General features: G+C 42.9%; 1 protein-coding gene across 1 annotated transcript in view; it reads right to left on the reverse strand.

Annotated features, from left to right (window-relative positions):
• LOC124796218 (dehydrogenase/reductase SDR family member 11-like) overlaps positions 1-19,106 on the reverse strand; it is a 62,108-nt gene extending 43,002 nt beyond the window's left edge. Inside the window, exons 1-2 of the mRNA XM_047260308.1 lie at positions 18,975-19,106; positions 17,006-17,011 (exon numbers count right to left, since the gene is read on the reverse strand). Of these exons, the coding sequence (XP_047116264.1) occupies positions 17,006-17,011; positions 18,975-19,106 (138 nt within the window). The remainder of the gene's footprint in view (positions 1-17,005; positions 17,012-18,974) is intronic.
• Positions 19,107-19,868: the final 762 nt, after the last annotated feature.

Below are 19,868 nucleotides of genomic sequence, written 5' to 3' on the forward strand. Positions count from 1 at the left end.
GACTCGTACAGTTATCCCAGTGTCCACCAAAGACCAGAAGCGGCCAAGAGGGAAGAGAGGGCATGTGGAACACATTTTGTTGAGTGTGACTCGAAATTCCCCAAGATCTCCAGATAAAAATTCGTAATCTGAAAACCCAATAACTGAAACCGATGTAATATCAAATATGGGACGTGAGGTTCCTGAAGTGTTAGTTGTCATCTGCCGGAGCGAGAGCTTCAAATAACTTTCACATAACACTAGAATCTCCGTTCAACAGTAAAGGGAATGTATATGGCAAAGTTGGGACAGAAACTCTCCTCGTTGTTGGGTGCGCAAAATTATTAGGTTAGGTGAAATGCAAATAAAACGTAACTGCTAGTACACGCAGACGAAAGTAACTAACGGTGGTCCAGTTAGCCTGATAACTGCATGCTTGCACAAGGTGTCAGCATTAGACGCGCCGTTCTTAAAGTCATTCAGCATAGCCTAAATAGAATTACACGGATGCAGCTCAACTATACCTTAGCAGAAAGGGGCTACTTTCATACAGCTAGTACAAACCAGGAAATGTTCACTTACATTATCGACTGTGAGAACAAGCATTCTTGTAAAGTAATGTTAAACCGCTCATCAGATAACTGCTCCGAAAAATTAGTTTCGCAACAATCACGTGAGAGATACAGTTTAGCGCTGCTGACAACAAGTAAAGTAGATCATCCTGAGTCCGCCGACATAGAGACAGTGATTGGCGAACATGGTTAGCGATGTTGGTCACCAAGAGAAAACATTCCAGAATCATAGACGAGTTGTGGCTGATGTTCAAACTCACTATAGATCTCTACGTAGCTAATAAAAATACGATGATGCCCTGTTTTGGTTAAATAGTAAGCTTACATTTTGAAATTGCTGCAAATTGAATTTTGTTACACCCTTGCTAAGGAACAAATACAGTATCACTTAATACAGTCTCTGACTTATTGGCTCTCCATGCTCTTGCACTGTTTTGCATGATACAGTCGTAGGTCTTCTCATTCGTTGTCAGTTCCCGTCAAAGTTTACAGTATACTGATCACGTAGACTCTACCGACAAGATGTTTCGGTTTGGAGGGAAATGATCGATTCAGTAATTCAGTTTGCAGTAACTGCACAGCTCACTCTTGTTTTCACATCATGCAGGGGCTCTTGACGTAATTGCTGAAAATTTAACAGAACTCCATGGTCAGTTATTCTTATAGTTCATGTTTCCAACCTATTAGTCGCGTGGAATGTACCGCTGTTAATATTCCAAGTAAGAAATGTTATTTCCAGCGCATGACATACATTGTCCCTCCAAATTTCTCTCCGATAAACTACCGTAGTTAAACTGTAAGGTCATAAAACAAAACATCGGTTCTTTGTAATACAAATATTACATAGCTTACCAGAGATGTATGACGCGTGCTTTTTACGAAGTTCAAGCCCGATTACGGTTTGGAAATTGTAGTATATTCCTAACAGTCCTATAAAATGATCGTCGGCAGCTGAAAATGCATACGAAGAAACAGCGACATCTCACGAAGAAATAAACACCACTATCAGTAGCCAGAGGAGGTGTAACAGTCTTATCGCAGCTTATCACTGCTCCTTGTAACGTTCTTCTTGCAAACTGAAGTCATGGTCCAATCAATGTTAGGTTGTACTGCTCATGTGCAGGATGCTATGACCGTTTCACCTTGAGACCACCTCTTTCCACTATTAAGGTGTTCATATGTAGCATCAGTCTACTTCCCTCCAGAACACACAGTTTCATTGATTTCGGTCTCTGCACGTTTCATGGTATTCATTCGTAATATTTCGTAATATTTCTAGATTTCGCAATTTTACATATTCCATATAGGTAAGAAAAGGGGGTCGCTACACTTTCACCTCCGTAATTACAACTACTTTTCAAGATCATCCAACCACCCGCTTCCCCCATCCGAAATACAAACACATGGATCATTGTATATAGGAAATGTCTTAGGATTTTTGGTAGGTTAGCGATTACTAAATGTTTTTGTACTAAATCTGAAGTACCTTTTGCATATACGTTCACACCAAGAAAATAACTCATTCCTTATTTTTTATAGGTGTACTTTTAATAATTCCCAATTTAATTTTTAGCTTATAACATAGACCTGCATCTTCATCATCTATTTCTTTCTCCAGCATGTAACTTGACAAATACAGAGAAATACTTTCTGGAATTCTAATACACACAAAATTTTCTTCCTGTAAAATACTAATTTTGTGGTTTCAACTATTAGCTCCGTTTCTTTCTGCAGTTCCTCTAGGCGAGAAGATTCGAAGATTTTAATTATTCCTCTTATTTTTTCCATTATACTTTTAGTAATGCATACTACATCTTCCAGTGTGTGTGCCGGCATCTCCTCGGCTCCACATTCTTGGGGGAATTCAGTATAGAACTTCAGTGGTAGGACAACCTTCGTTCTGGAGCACATTAACTGATATCAAATTGATATGCAAATTAAGTCGTGACAGTTCACTTATTTATGATATAAGCCTATTGTTCTGCTAGGTGGTTTTTCATGTAATCTCTCCCCCTTCCCCACCCTCTCCCTATTGTTCTGTTAATTGCTTTATGGGGGCTGATTTATGACTCCCTGAGGGTAATTCATCCTTCTGAGAAATCTCTCACACCTCCCCATCCTCGTCCTCCACCCCTCCAGGAAATCCCCTCAGGATACAAACACTTTCGATATCTAACTAAGGGATTAATAAATTAAATTGAACAATTAATTAACCTCTCCTCCTCTGGGAAAACTACCAGCTGCCTTTCCCTCCCCCAGATCCCTTCGCCTCCCCATCTGGAATTAGGAGAAATAGACTTAGTTGATTGTCCACTTGACAGGAATCGATTGGGGCGTATCGAATATTTTTAAATAATTTATGGCAGGCAAGGGAGTATGTGTGACATAGTTATTTATTCCTTTAAAGAATCTGTCGGGAAATTTACTGTAGTGTATGTAATACTGGTTCTTTAAACAGTTTCTGGATGACAAGGCAGTATGGAATTTTTAAACATTTATGGCGCTATTTTATTGTGGTCATACATTGAATACTGTCATGAAACACTCATCACACATAGGGGCAGATTGTCCTGAAGATTTATGGCGAAAAAGCTCTCGAACACGTCACTGAATGTGGGACCAATCTCACTGCACAGTGCGTGCCACAAGTCAGGAACCGTCGCAACTGTGAGACCGCACTAATCCTCTGCAAACAAAGGATCAGACAGTGGCATCCCTTTCAAAATTGATACCAGACTCATTTCTTGCCTCTCTCTCCCTCCTCCCCCCCCCCCTCTCTCCCACAGCGTTTGTTTCAAGTATTACTTTCTGTTTATGTGAACTAAAATATGCAAGCACACGCAGACCAAGATGTCCTCCCCCGACCCCATCTCATCCATCCCTCGATGGCCCCCACACCTACCTGGCGCTGGTGGCCGCTATATCTACTTGTCCTGACACTTCCATAGCTAGGGAAACCGGTAACAGATGGAACAAAAGCATTTGAGACGGAGTTGTTAGTGTGTGTTGTGTGCCACACTAATCCCTTCTTTCTCCTGAAAAGACTAGTGGATACCCGGAAAACACCCAGCTGTGGATTTCTTGGAAGTATTCCCTTACTCTACGGGATTGATTTACTAATTAATTAAATCAATACCATTCATGTGCTGCCAGTTTTACCTTGTACCGGATTGGTGGATACTAGGAATGCTACATTTGGTGCGATTCGACCACATAAGTGCCCGGTTTCCAAACTCTCCTGGAGTTTTCTTCCCTTACCTCCTGTTGGTGGATACTGGGACAGTTGGGTCATTTGGTAGGAAATCCACTACTCTGGAGGTAGCTGAAAATTTCAAATTTCTGCTGAATTGCGTGCTACGACCTTAAACAATGTGTGGAGGAGTTCAATCGGTATGTATGCGCATAATACCACTATCAGGAACAATAAATTTTTCAGTCGGGAATTTGATAATGTGGTTGGGTTTTTGGTGCACTATATAATCCCTAAGTTGGTTTTCTCAGCCCACAGCGAAATGAAGAAGGAGAAGGAATGGTCTACCATGTGGCAGGACAGTAACAACAACGAATACCATCTTTCCGCTGCAAGACAGAGTCCACTGGACGCTACTGAGGAGCAGTATATATATCACATAGTTAAACCGTGTTCCTATCTGCAGTAGCAGTTACCACAGTTAGGTCTCGGAGATCGCTGGAACAGTAGCAAATCCGACGCTCTCACGTCGGGAAGTCCACACGCAGCGCCCCAGGCCAGAAACCGCGCAGCACTTGTTGCCGCTGTGTACGTACATCTCAGCTACCGCGCCATGTCAGCAGCCTGACTCGGCCCACCAGACAGGAATGCCCAGCTGTGGAGGCGTCTGGCGAGGATTGGAAAGGCAGTAATTTGGAATTTATCAATACCTCCAGCGCCACTTGTTAGTGATTGATATTGAATCTTCTCAAATATGAACATAAAAATGGGATAATAGAATGAATACGATCATGAAGGCTGCCCAACACATACTGAGTACTAGTTGGTTATCCACCCACCTAGAGGGTGACACGGTTTACCCCAGATGACTGGTTCATGAGGCTTAGCGATGATTTGCAGCTGAATCCAGAAATGTCAATTCATTTTGACCACTGGCTACCTCTGCCAAACACCCAGAATTCAGGCAGAGTCGTCCTAAGAGACCAGTCACATATTTATCAGTGTAATTACAATTAAATATTACAATGACATTTGACAATGAACAAAGTATTGGAAATGGCTGCTGTTGTCGGCTTTGGCTCTGGAAATATCAGTGTCTATACAATTCTTATGAGTCGAAATGATTTTCCACATAAAACGTTTCATCCCCTTATGGCAATCAAAGCCTTTAAATTGAAATTTTCCGAATCAGTTCTATACCTCCCTTAAAACCAGACTTAGTTTCTTTCGTTGGACATGTCGGAACACTGACCACAGTAATCTTACACCGTAAAACATACACATCTGTGATTGTAGTTTACATGTGTACATGTGTGGTGCGAATGTGGACAGCAGAAAAAATTATTTGATGTACACACTCGCACCAGTCGGCTGTCATTTCGCACTGCAGAGTAGCAAGCGCCCCCCCTTCCCCACCTCTTCCCCCCCTCCCCATCCCTTCGCCACATCATCGTTATCACATACCTTTTGTGGAATAAAGGGTCTAGTTACAATTAAATAAGTCCTCGTACCTTTTTTATAAAGGGCATTCAAATGAAACCCGGTTACTTGTGTAAAGAAACGGTAACGATTTTATTAACTCAAAAATGTAGTTATACACAGCAAACACACTCAAAAATAGTCGCCAAACTATTGGCACATTTATCCCATTCGATTACATCCTTGAAGAAGCTGTCGGATCCAGGCCTGGACCCAGTCACGTATTTCGTCGTCCGTTGCGAATCGATGTCCGCGAATAGCTTTTTTTAGAGGTCCAGACACATGAAAGCCACACCGTGAAAGGTCGGGACTGTAAGGAGGAGGATCCAGCGTTTCCCACCGAAACTGCTGCAATGTCGTCTTCACCGCATTGGCCGTGTGTGGGCGGGCATTATCATACTGGAGGATAAACGCCATTGGAAAACATGCCTCGGCATTTCGACTAAATGTTTCGTCTAAGGTTCTATAACGTGGCTTGATAATGCTGGGCATTGATGGTGATTCGCTGTTCCAGGAACTAGACAAGCAGTAAGCCCTTGTGGTCACATAAGGACATCATGACCTTACCAGAACTGTTGTTCACGGCCTTTGATTTCCTTGGAGGTGCTTGCTCTGACGCTTTCCGGTTCAAAATGGTGACACCATGTTTCGTCACCTGTGACAACACGCGAAAGAAAGCCGTATTTCGTATATTGATAACGTTACAGATGACTCAAAGACAGCGCCATTCCAGTACTGCGCTGTTCGGCGGTCTCTTGGTGGGGAACCCATTGCGCACAGATTTTTGGAAAGTTCAAGTGTTGATGCATTACGCTGTGGGCGGTGCCCACGCTAATACCCAGTGACCGATAGAGCTCGTCCACGGTGATTCTGCAGTTGTCCAACAACAAAGCATTCACTTCCGTAACCGTTTCCGGTGTGATGACACGGTGAGCCTGTCCAAGACGAACGTCGTCTTCCAGTGACTCGCGCCACTCAACGAATCGTTTGCGCCGTTCCACGACACTTGAACGACTCATCTTACACAACCTCCATTTGTCGATACATTTCGGTAGTGGACGATAATGTTTGTGACCCCCTTCTCTTTGGCGAGTACCCACGCTGGCACTATGCAACATCAAACGGTGACCACGCGTCAGTCTCTCTACCAATAGATGGCACCACCATACCCGCAGTTATACGGTGCCACATCACGTGTAAGAGAAAGGCAGACGCACTGACCAGGTTTCATTTGAATAAACCTCATATTTCCTCGTCTTCGCCACTTCCATGAAACCGTTTCGTACTTTTGATACTTGTAAATCAAACCAACACAGTGGCGTGTTATGTATTCGGACCGCCATGCTGAAGTTCGTGTTAGTGCATTTGAACCTTATATCATGTTTAAACGCATAACAATCGTAGACCCAACACCCAGATCACACAAATTTCTCGACTAAGACATCATTGCAAGTGCTGTATACTACAGTGCGTCCAATCGGGGTTAATTTTCAAGGGCCAAGTAAACCGGTAGAAAGATGTTTGCATACAATAATGTTATCGCAAAAGTGTTTGGTATCGGCTCTAAGCACACTTTCCCTTGCAAAACACTGCACCTGTTTAACACTTTGGAGGAGATACACGCCGAGACAGATCTGATGCAGCTGGCAAAAATTAGTTTGTTATGAAAAAAAAAAAAGAACCCAGCGTACAGTATGCTTCGTATAATTTCAATATTGATCGAAGTAATTGTATTCTCGCACATGTAACAAACAAAATCTTTATATGACGCTGTAACAGGTTCTTCTTTTTCCGAAACAAAACTTATTGCTGCCCGTGGTGGCCGAGCGGTTCTAGGCGCTTCAGTCCGGATCCGCGCGACTGCTGCGGTCGCAGGTTCGAATCCTGCCTCGGGCATGGATGTGTGTGATGTCCTTAAGTTAGTTAGGTTTAAGTAGTTCTAAATTCTAGGCGACTGATGACCTAAGATTTTAAGTCCCGTAGTTCTCAGAGCCATTTGAACCAAAACTTATTTTTGCCAGCAAAATCAGTTCCGTCTCGAGGTGTTCCGCCTCGAAAGTGTTAAACTGGTGCAGTTTTTTGCAATAGAAAATTAAATATCGAACAGTTTCACGATAACATTATGGTGTGCAAACGTGTCTCTACCCGTTTACTCGGCTCTTGGAAATTAACGCCGAATAGAGGTACTATAGTATATTGGACTCACAATGATGTCTTGGGCAAGAAATTTGTATGATCTGGGTGTTAGGTGTACGATAGTTATGCGTGTAAACATGATATAACGCTGAAATCCGCTAACACAAACTCCAACATGGGGGTCCGAACGTGTAAGACGCCACTGTGATAGCTGGATATACAAGTATAAAAAATACGAAAGGATTTCGTGGAAGTGGCGAAATCTAGAAAATAAAAAAGTTGCGGAAGCTTTTTAATTGTAATTACATCCTTTATTCCTCAACAAAGATGTGATAATGACAATGTGGCGTGGGATGGGGGGAGGGGAGAGGGAGTCTGCTATTTGGCACAACGACGCCCAACTGGTGCGAGCGTGGACATATAATTTTTTCTGTCGCTATACAACTATAAATGATAGTGCTGCTGCTTGAACGTAAAGTTACTGTGGCTTATATTTCAACATGTCACCAGACTTTAGTGGGAAGTGCTCAGACTACTATGCACGTAAGAAAATTACATATGTGCAATTGTAAAGGCATGATTGATTTGACATCGGTAATTGTAATTTCAATTCACGGAAGAGAGTATAGCCGACATAGGGAGGTGATAGACTCAACTCGTAAACAGTTACATAATACAGCAAATGCAGGGGTTCAACTGGATCTGATATAGTGTACAAACAGGGCGGGCAATAAGGCTGCAACAAAATGGATCACAGAACGTCCTCTCATTGGCTCCCCTAAGCAGATTCTGGCATGTTCTTTGTGGCACTATCGACAGCGTCGTATATTACAGTACACCAACACATATCGGTGATGACTTTCTAATCATTTCATCACTGGGAGCACTGTTGATCATCACATATTGCCGGAGGCCTGTGTTTTACAACACCTGTTTGAGAGAGTCTTGGAGGGGATGCAGCACTTCCCAGAAACGCTGACTCAAAATACCTACAATCTATTCCCGAATCTGACTGGCTAGGAGACTTCAAATCAAATAATTTTTTAGAAATGAGGAGAATCGGGACACCTAGTCTGTGTGTGTGTGTGTGTGGACAAAATGTTTCATTTCACCGATTGCTGTAAGGGACAGGAAAGGTTTTATGAGGAAAATTATGTCCACTCATGACAGTGGTATATTTTGTGGACTGGCAAGACAGCCAATCCACTAGGACGGGAGGCCGAAGGGCACGCGTTTAAACTCACGCAGGCTGGCGTGAGGTCTGAAAAATGATAAGGAATTGAGACTAGCAAAAACGGTACGTAGCTTCTGGAATACTTAACTTTAATCCATAATTGGTGAACATCGGCCTGACGGTACATGCATCACAAGATAAATAGCAATTGATAATGGCGCCTTGCTAGGTCGTAGCAAATGACGTAGCTGAAGGCTATGCTAACTATCGTCTCGGCAAATGAGAGCGTAATTTGTCAGTGAACCATCGCTAGCAAAGTCGGCTGTACAGCTGGGGCGAGTGCTAGGAAGTCTCTCTAGACCTGCCGTGTGGCGGCGCTCGGTCTGCAGTCACTTATAGTGGCGACACGCGGGTCCGATGTATACTAACGGACCGGGGCCGATTTAAAGGCTACCACCTAGCAAGTGTGGTGTCTGACGGTGACACCACCGTATAGATATTGAAATTTCCAGAGCCGAAGCCGTCAACAGGAGCCATTCCCAATACTTTGTTCATTGGCAAATATTATCAGACTGGTACGATGATCGTAATATTTAATTGTAATTACACTGATAAATATGTGGCTAGGACGAGTCTGCTAGCTGTCCAGTTGTTTGGCAGAGGTAGCCAGTGACAGGAACTAACTGACATTTCTGGTTTAAGGCGCAAGCCGTCGCTAAGCCTCACAAGCCAGTCCAGCGAGATAAAATCATGCCGCACTCTCGGAGGGTGAACAGCGAACTAATACTCAGTATGTGCTGGGCAGCCTTCGTGATCATATTTGAGAAAATTCAGTATCAATCAAAGACAAGTGTGGCCACTAGAGACATTGATAAAGTCCAAATTCCTGCCATTTCAGTCGTCCCTAGACGCCTCCACACCTGAACATTCCTGTCTGGTATGCCAAGTCTGGCTGCAGACCTGGAGCGATCGCTGAGACGCGCGTACACGGCGGTAGCCAGTGCTGCGTTGAGTCTCTGGCCTGCTGGGGCACTGCGTGTGGACATCCGAACATGAGGGCGCGCCGGCTTAACGCTTGTTTCAGCGATCTCCGACATCTAACCGTGACAACTGCCACTATGAAGTGGAACGTGGTTCAACTATGTGATATATACTGCTCCTCAGTAACGTCCAGTGGTAGACCGTGTCTCCTACTTCTTCGTGCCGGTGTAGCTGAGAGAACCAACTTAGGGATTGGAATGCAGTATTTGGTGTTACGGAGAGTATTCTTTGTCACTGGTCCGTTACCTAGCTTGCATAATCTGTCGCCCAGAGCGAAGTCTCAACTGAGAGGAAAAAAGGGCAGGTGACCCCTGTGTATAAGAAGAGTGAAAGAACGGATCCGTAACGCTATCGAGCGAAATAATAAATCTCCTTTGGACAGAAAAGTTCCTGTCCGCAAATCAGCGCATATGTAGAATGCACCGCTCGTGAAAAATTCAACTTGTCCTTTTCTTGTATGATAACCTGCGAACCATTGATGAAAGGCAACAGGCAAATTCAATTTTTTTATATTTCCAGAATGCATTCCAAACATTGCCACACAGCGCTGTGTTGTGATTTAATGAAGGTCCGACGGTATGGACCAGTACCTAGTACGTTGCTCCAGAGGGCAAATGTGACGAGGTTATTATATGGAGTATGCCAGGGACGAGTGATGGGACCTGTCTTATTCTATATATATGGCTAAACGATGTGATGGATAAGGCAACTGTTTGCTAACTACACTGCAGTGTAAGGGACAGTGTTTTCGTAGAGTGTGTTGGAGGCTACAGGATGAGTCGGAGATCATTTCAATTTGGTATGATGAATGACAGCTTCCTACAAATGTCAAAAAGTGTCTGTTAATTCGGATGAGTACGAAAAACACTCCTGTATTGATGGATACATTAGTAGTGTTGTGCTGAAGGACAAAGACATGGCGATTATCCAGGCTGTAACATCTGTAAGTGCGGACATTCTTATACATGAGACCTTTATGTGTACACACATCAGCGTGCTGGTTGTTGTTTGTCTGCGTGGAACGGTCTTCCTACAAACACATCAGAAACTTTAGGACCTGAGGCTTTCTGCATGATCATACTGCACCACTAGGAGGATTATGCCTGTCAGTATACACTAAGCGTTTTGCGACCACACGTCCGCACTTCACACCCGACTTATTGCCCAGGAGGAAGACGGTCATTCACTGTTTTCTCTTGCAACATCTACTTAGAGATACTAACCAACTAAAAGATATGACTTGTAATGACTACGACTTTTAGACTGCAGTGACATAAATAAAGATGTAACATTCTTCCGTACGCTGTCCTCAGCCACCAGTAGAAATACCTGCACTTACAAAAAGCAAGTCCCTCTAACTAAGGGCTTACGTTCAAAGGATGTCATTTTTCCAAGTAGAGAAGGAATTAGAATATTTCTTCAAAATATAAGAGGTATTAGAGACAAAATTAGAGAACTGCTTGTAGATTATTGGTATATCGGAGCACCACTTAAATAATTTAACACTTCAGAGGCTTCATTTACCAGGACACAGATTGGCTGGATGTTTTTCAAGGAGTTCCCTGCGGGGTAGAGGAGTGGCTATGTATGTAAAAAACAGTATTCCATGTGAGTCCATAGACGTATCACAGCACTACACTGAACACATATTTGAATGTTGTGCAGGGGCAGTTGAATTTAGTGACAATATACTGCAAATTGTGGTTGTTTTTAGGTCCCCTAACTCTGGCTTCAGATTATTTCTGCTCAAGCTAGACAGGGTTTTTGGTTAACTTTGTAGGAAGTACCAGAAATTAATTACATGTGGTGACTTCAATATAAATTTTGTGTATGATGGTGCAAGAAAAAGGATGTTGATAGTCTCCTAAATTCGTATATTCTGATGCAGGCGGTGTTTTTTTTTTCAACTACGTTGCAGGGGAACAGTAGCACAGCCATAGGCAATATTTTTATTCATTCTTCATAACTAGATGGGCATTCTGTTAGTAAAAGGGTGAATGGCCTTTCAGACGATGATGCACAAATTTTAACACTAAAGGGCTTTTGTACTCAAACAAAAGTCACGTATACTTACAAACAATGTGGGAAAGATAATCCAACAGCAATAGACAGTTTCTTAAACCTCGTTAAGGAACAAGAGAGGCAGGATGTTTATTGTGCCGATAAAATAGATCACAAATGTGATGCTTTCCTTAACAGATTTCTCATGCTCTTTGAGAGCTGTTTTCCATTGGAACGTCCTAAACGTGGTACTAGCAGTAAAAGGCTGCCCGGGTGGCTGACTGGTATGATAAGGATATCATGTAGAACAAAGCGGGATTCGTATCAAAATGATAGAAGCAGTCACTATCAAGCTTCAGTAGCCCATTACAAACAGTACAAACAGTGGTTAAAAATGTCATTAGGAAGGCAAAAACTATGTGGTATGCAAATAGAATAGCTAATTCACAGGATAAAATTAAAACCATATGGTCGGTTATGAAGCAAGTGCCTGGTCAGCAGCACAAGGTCGACGATGTAAAGTCATTTCGTAGTAAAAATATTTCTGTTACTGATAAATCAGATATATGTACAGCATTTAACAATCATTTTCTGAGAATTGCTGATGAATTAAATAAAAATCATGTAATTTTCTTGACAAATGTCTTTCCGAGATTGGTGTCTGAAACACTCCTATGTGATATAGACAAGAGGGATATTGAGTCAATAATTGAATCGCTGAAGACTAAGGTCTTTCATGGTTATGATGGAGTGTCTAGCAGAATATTACAGAACCGTGCTGTACATGTTAGCCCTGTATTTAGCCATATTTGTAATTTTTCCTTTAGGAATGGATAGTTTCCTGAGTCACAAAAGCACTGAGTAGTAAAGCCACTTTAGATAAAGGGAGGAAGGGATAATGTAGATAATTTTAGACTTATTTCTATGCCATCAGTGTTTGTAAAAGTTATTGATTTGCTATCAAATGTACAGTTAGGCTTTAGAAGTCGTTTAACAACTGAAAATGCTAATTCTCATTTCTCTGTGACGTACTGGATGGGTTCAACACAAGCTTTCGAACGCTAGGCACATTATTTTATTTAACTAAGGCGTTTGATTGTGTTGATCACAAAATATTGCTGCAGAATTTGGACCATTACGGAATATGGGGAGAAGCTCACACTTGGTTCACCTCTTTCTTTAGCAACAAACAGGAAAAGGTTATTATTCACAATGTTGAGAATGGCTGTGATGTGGGGTTTTAGCGGGGTACGCTCAGGTGGGGGGGTGCCCCACTTATGAGTGTTGGGGCAACTCCTGTTCCTTATTTATATAAATGACATGCCATCTAGTAAAACGGGTAGCTCAAAACATTTCTGTTTGCTGATGACTCTAGCTTGGTAGTAAAGGATGTTGTGTGCAACACTGGAACGGTTTCACATAGTGCAGTTTATGACCTAAGTTCATGGTTTGTAGAAAATAAACTAATGCTAAATCACAGGAAGACCCAGTTTTTAATGTTTCTGACACACAATTCAACAAAACCCGACGTTTTAATTTTACAAAATGGGCATATGATTACTGAAACGGAGCACTTCAAATTGCTAGGTGTTCAGATAGTTAGTAAACTGTGATGGAAACCCCACGTTCAAGATCTTGTTCAGAGACTTAAAGCTGCCATTTTTACCATTCGAACGATATCTGAAGTGAGTGATCGTTCGACACGAAAATTAGTGTACTTTGCTTATATTCATTCGCTTATGTCGTATGGTATTACATTTTGGTGTAACTCTTCCCATCTTAAAAGGATATTTTTGGCTCTGAAACGAGTGGTTCGGGCAGTAAGTGGTGTAAGTTCACGAACTTCTTGTCGACCCCTGTTCACGAGTCTGGGTATTTTAAAATTGGCCTCTCTCTCTCTCTCTCTCTCTCTCTCTCTCTCTTTCTCTCTCTCTGTTATGTTAATCGAGGACCTAGAAACGACGGAGAGGCTCCGTCCCCACCGCAGCCGCAGTGGTCCACAACCCCACGACGACTACCGCAATCCACTTCACCCCTCCGCCGCCCCACACCGAACCCAGGGTTATTGTGCGGGTCGGACCCTGGTGGACCCCCCAGGGAACGTCTCACACCAGACGAGTGTAGCCCTTACGTTTGCGTGGTAGAGTAATGGTGGTGTACACGTACGTAGAGAACTTGTTTGAGCAGCAGTCGCCGACGGTGTAGCTGAGGCGGAATAAGGGGAACCAGAACGCATTTGCCGAGGCAGATGGAAAACTGCCTAAAAACCATCCACAGACTGGCCGGCTCACCGGACCTCGAGACAAATCCGCTGGGCGGATTCGTGCCGGGGACCGGAGCTCCACCGCGCCTGATTAGCCGAGCGGTCTCAGGCGCTGCAGTCATGGACTGTGCGGCTGGTCCTGGCGGAGGTTCGAGTCCTCCCTCCGGCATGGATGTGTGTGTTTGTCCTAAGGATAATTTAGGTTAAGTAGTGTGTAAGCTTAGGGACTGATGACCTTAGCAGTTATGTCTCATAAGATTTCACACACACACACACACACACACACACACACACACACACACACACCGGCGCTCCTTCCCACCCGGAAAGCCATGCGTTAGACCGCACGGCCAACCGGTCGGGCTTATATATTCCTTACTGTCATTTCTTGTTAACAGTATTAGCTTATTCCAAGGAATAAGCAGCATTCACTCAGTTAATACTCGGCAGAAATCAAACCTGCGTTTGGATCGGACTTGCCTGACTCTTGTGCAGATAGGTGTGCAGTACACTGCTGCATCCATTTTCAATAAGCTACCACTCGAATTAAAACATCTTAGCAGTAATACACGCGCATTCAAATCGAAACTGAAGAGTTTCCTCATGGGTCACTCCTTCCATTCTGTCGAGGAATTCCTTGAAAAATTAAGGTGATTCTTGTTGTTTTGTTGATCGCGTTTACTTAAACTTATGGACCGACTTTTCTGATTCATAAACGTTTGATTTTTGTCTGTTATTACCTTTATGTTGTAATTTCATATACTGACATATTCCATGACCTTGGACATTAGCTCCTCAGTTTGGTCCTACGGAACTTGATGTGTAAATAAATATAAAATAAATTTCACCCGTTACGCTCTGTAAGTCTACGTGTAACATTGCAAAGCTATATGAAATGAAACGAGCAAGTAGTGTCGGCAGTAGCGAAGGCGATTTATCGATTTAAATTTATTGGAAGAATTCTGATGAAAAGTTTGCTCAGATATGAAGGAGACCGCGAATAGAACAATTGTGCGACCCATTCTTGAGTAGTACTCCAGTGCTTTGGATCTCCAGAAGTTCGGATTAAAGGAAGATATCGAAGCAACTCAGAGACGGTCTGTTTGATTTGTTACTATAGACTCGAGAAACACTCAAATATAGCAAAGATGCTTCGTGAAAATAAATGGGAATCCGCGGAGGGATGACGCTTTCATTTCCGTAAACACTACTGAGAAAACCTGGACTTACCTTAATGTTGCGTTTGGCTTCTATATTCACATTAGTGAAATCCTTCAGTAAAGTCTTATTCTGTTTGCTTGCCGACATTAGATAACGTGTTTTGAATCTCTGTGAACATGACAAGTTCAGACAATAGCGTTTACAGTATTACAGTCCTACAGTCGGAGTCACTTGTTAGCAGCAAGAACTGTTAATACATTTTGCAAAAAACAACGTACCGTTTGTGGAAACGGTGATGAGCACTTGTTCATCAAATACCGCTCATAGGTATGAAACCAACATTACTAAGCACACAAGTAAACCAAGTGAAAATATAGCACTTGTTTCAGGTTTTACTATAACCGTTAGTATTGTCCATAGCAGGACTGGTGATGCACAAGTGGTCGAGGGGTATCGTCTTTGATTCGAACTTGGGACCGAAGACGTTTTCGTTACTAAACACGAAACTGTTTAAATATTGATTAATAACCAGCATTGGCGGCCGAGGACTTCCGGCATAAGAATCACCCTCATTCTGGCAACGGTATTGTCAAAGAGGGCGGTGCAGCGGACGGAGCTTCAGGGCACTCCCTTGACCTCGGGTTAGGAAACTGCTCCTAAGGGCGAAAGAATCAACAATATCAAATATCCAAGTTCATGGAACGTGCCAGTAGATGAAACTACAACAGAAAAGTAATAACAGATAAAGATCAAATGTTTATGAACCAGAAAAAAGTCAGTCCTTAAGCTTACGTAAACGCAATCAACAATGCAGAAGGCAACGGAAATCACTGCAATAAACACACATAACGTGTATCCACAAGATATATAGCCTGTAACTGAAAAAGTTTCATGATGATCTCTCCATTGGAAAAAGATTCCGGAATAGTCCACCATTCGGATCTCTGGGAGGGGACGGCCAAAGGGGAGGTGACCATGAGAAGGCGGTTAGATAACCAACGAAAGGATAACGTTCTACGAGTCGGGACATGGGTCTGTCAGGAGCTTGAACGTGGTCGGCGAACTAGAAAATCTAAAAAGATAAATTCTAAGGCTCGTTATAGACATAGTAGAGGCCAGTGAAGTGAAATGGATAGAAGAAACGGATTTATTGTCAGATGAGTATAGGGTAACATCGCACGGCATCAAATGGCTTAGCGGGAGTAGGATTCATTACGAATAGAAGGTAGGACGGAGAATGTGTTACTGTGAACAGTTCTCTGACAGGGTTGTTTCTATCCGAATCGGCAGCAAACCAACACCAACGATAGTTCATGTGTAAACGCCGACTTCGCAAACTGAGTATTATGAGATGGAGGAAGTAAATGAGGATATTGAGCGGGTAATACAGTACGAATAGGGAGATAAACATGTAACAGTAATCAGGGACTAGAATACAGTTTTAAGGGAAGGAGAATATGGGCTTGAGAAAAGGAATGAGGGAGGGGACAGACTGATTCAGTTCTGTAACAAATTTAAGCTAGTAATAGTGAATATTCTGTACAAGAATCGCAAGAGGACGAGGTATACTTGCAAAAGTCTGTGTGATAAGGGAATATTTCAGTTAGATAACGTCATACACATACAGAGATTCCGAAATCAGATACTCGTTTGTGAGGCGTAACCAGGAGCAGATATAAAGTCAGATCAGAATGTAGTAGTGATGAAGAGTAGGCTGACGTGTAAGATTTTAGTCACGAAGAACCAATACGCAAAGAAGTGGGATACGCAAGTACTAAGGAACGACAAGATACGCTCGAAGTTCTCTAAGGCTGTAGATATAGCAATAAGGAATAGCTCAGTAGGCAGTACAGTTGAAGAGGTATGGACATTTCCAAAAAGGGGCATCAGAGAAGTTGGAAAGGAAACATTGGTACAAAGAAAATAGCTCCGAAGTAACCATACTTCTGTTGATCGGTGAAAGAAGGAAGTATAGAAGTGTTCAGGGAAATTCAGGAATACAGAAATACAAGTTGCTGAGGAATGAAATAATAGAAAGTCCAGGGTTCAGGGAAATTCAGGAATACAGAAATACAAGTTGATGAGGAATGAAATAAATAGGAAGCGCAGGGAAGCTAAGACAAAATGGCCGGATGAAAAATGTGAAGAAATCGAAAAAAAATGAAGGTCGGTAGGACTGACTCAACATATAGGAAAATCGTAACAGCCTACGGTGAAATAAATGGCAAGGGTGGTAACATTAAGAGTGCAACAGGAGTTCCACTGCCAAATGCAGAGGAGAGAGCAGATAGTTGGAAAGAGTACATTGAAGGCCACTATGAAGGGGAAGATGTATCTGTTGTGATAGAAAAAGAAACAGTAGTGGATTTAGAAGAGATAAGAAATCCAGTATTGAAGTCAGAATTCAAGACAGCTTTGGAGGAACGGATAGATAACATTCCAGGAGAATTTCCAAAATCCTTGGCGGAAGTGGGAACAAAACGACTATTCAGGTTGGTGTGTAGGATTTATGAGTAGTCTGGTGATATACCATCTTACTTTCGGAAGAATATCGTCCACATGGTTCCGAAGACTGCAAGAGCTGACAAGCGCTAGAATTATCGCACATTCAGCTTAACAGCTCATGGCTTAAGAAAAGATAAAGTCACCAGAGAGGCAATGCTGACATGTTGCTTGAAAATGGAACCAAGACTAAAGAAAAATCAAGCTACATTCATAGGATTTGTAGACCTGGAAGAAGCTTTAGAGAATGTAAAATGGTGCAAGATGTTCGAAATTCTGAGAAAAATAGGGGTAAGCTATAGGGAGGGATGGTTAATATACAATGCGTACAAGAGCCAGGAGGGAATAATAAGACTGGACGACCAAGAACGAAGTGCTCGGAATAAGAAGGGTGTAAGTCAGGGATGCAGCCTTTCGCCTCTACTGTACCATCGAAGAAGCAATGATGGAAATAAAAGAAATGTTCAGGAGATGGATTAAAATTCAAGGTGAAGGGATATCAATGATAAGATTTGCTGATGACATTGCTATCTTGAGTGGAAGTGAAGAAGAACTACTTGATCTGCTGAACTGAATTAATAGTCTAGTGAGTACAGAATATGGATTGATAGTAAATCTAAGAAAGACGAAAGTAATGAGAAGAAGCAGAAATGAGAACAGCGAGCAACCTAAAATCAGGACCGATGGTCATGAAGTAGATGAAGTTAATGGATTCTGCTTCCTGGGCAACAATATATCCAGTGTCGGACGGGGCAAGATGGACATCAAAAGCAGACTATCACTGGCAATAAGGGCCTCAGCTCAATTTGTGGAAGGAATTTCTGAGAGGGTACATTTCGTGCGCAACATCGTGTGGTTGTGAAGCATGGGCTGTGGGAAAAACGGAAACGAAGAGAATCGAAACATTTGAGATGTGGAGCTGCGGACGAATGTTGAAAATTAAGTTAAATGATAAGGCAATGAAGACGAATTTCTGCACAGAATCGGAGAGCAAATGGATATGTGGAAAACATTCACATGGTGAAGGGACAGGACGATAGGACATCTAAAACATCAGGGAATGACTTCCATAATACTAGATGGAGATGTAGAGGAGACAAACTGCAGAGGAGGACAGAGATTGGAATACATTCAGGAAATAACTGAGGACGTCGGTTGCAAGTGCTACTCTGAGATGATGAGTTTGGCACAGGAGAGGAATTCGTGGCACTCGGCATCAAACCAGTCAGAAGACTGATGACTCATAAAAAGTAGCGTTTGAGGATGACCTATGAAGGCTGAAAACCAGTTACGATGGTGTCATAAAAAAGTGATGGAGTTAAAAATAGAAAAAAGTAATACCTTACTCTTAATACATCACATTCATTTCTATATGGCACTGAAACCAACGCTATTTCTGTTTCAGAATTTCTGGGACAGATTTTGAACCTGTCCAGTTTTGAGATGCTGTACCGAGGCTGCTGGTTAATTAATTACCTGGACCCTGTCGATCCTCTTGTCGAGGCCGACGACCTTGAGCCCTCTCCTGAGCAGCGATAGTGCGGTGGCGGCGCCGATGCCGGAGTTGGCGCCCGTCACCAGGGCGACGCGACCTGCGTACCGCTCCATCCTGACAGCAAGTGGCGCGCCTCAGCGGCTGTTCGCCTCCAGAGGACAGGCGGCCCGCGTAGGTCCGGCAGGGCAGCTCGTTATCGCCCGATCGCAGTCCATATCCCTCTCTGCCGGCGCGCAAACAGATCTGTCTGTCCGATGGACGACTTCAGTGGAACGCTTCAACGAGTAGCTTCTAGAACCTGTAACAGGTACAAGAGCAGTTTCTGCCTTATTCAAATCGACATTCGGTTTGACCGCAAATGTATGTAAATAAATAAATACGTAGCAGCATTTGTTCCAAACAATTTCTTTGCTGACGACAGGTCTGTAAAGCTACACAACGTCGACGGAGTAAAGTACACATTCGAAATGAAGGCAACGTTCTACGAGGGGCGTTCAACAAGTAATGTAACATAGTTTTTTCTCTGTCCCTTTCTGTCGAAAACATCAAGAATCTGGAATATCACGCTTCAGCTTCTGTAGTTATAAAAAGTTTCGATATGTGCCGGCGCTAAATGTCGCCTTCCAAATGACATCTGTAATGCAGGTGCGTTCAAAGCACAGCGCTGTCATTAAGTTTCATTTGGTGGAAATCCAGAGTATCGCAGATATTCATAAGTGCTTGCAGAATGTCTACCGAGGGCTGGGAGGGCGTGTGTCATCACTGCAACAGAGTCGCGCTAACCTGACCGATCTCCCTCGTGCCGGTTCGTTGCACAGGGCTGTGAATCTTGCAGTGTTGGAACGTGTGAACACTTTCATTCGAGGTGACTGACG

This window comes from Schistocerca piceifrons, chromosome 4 (genome assembly GCF_021461385.2).
Source record: "Schistocerca piceifrons isolate TAMUIC-IGC-003096 chromosome 4, iqSchPice1.1, whole genome shotgun sequence".
Taxonomy (NCBI): domain Eukaryota; kingdom Metazoa; phylum Arthropoda; class Insecta; order Orthoptera; family Acrididae; genus Schistocerca; species Schistocerca piceifrons.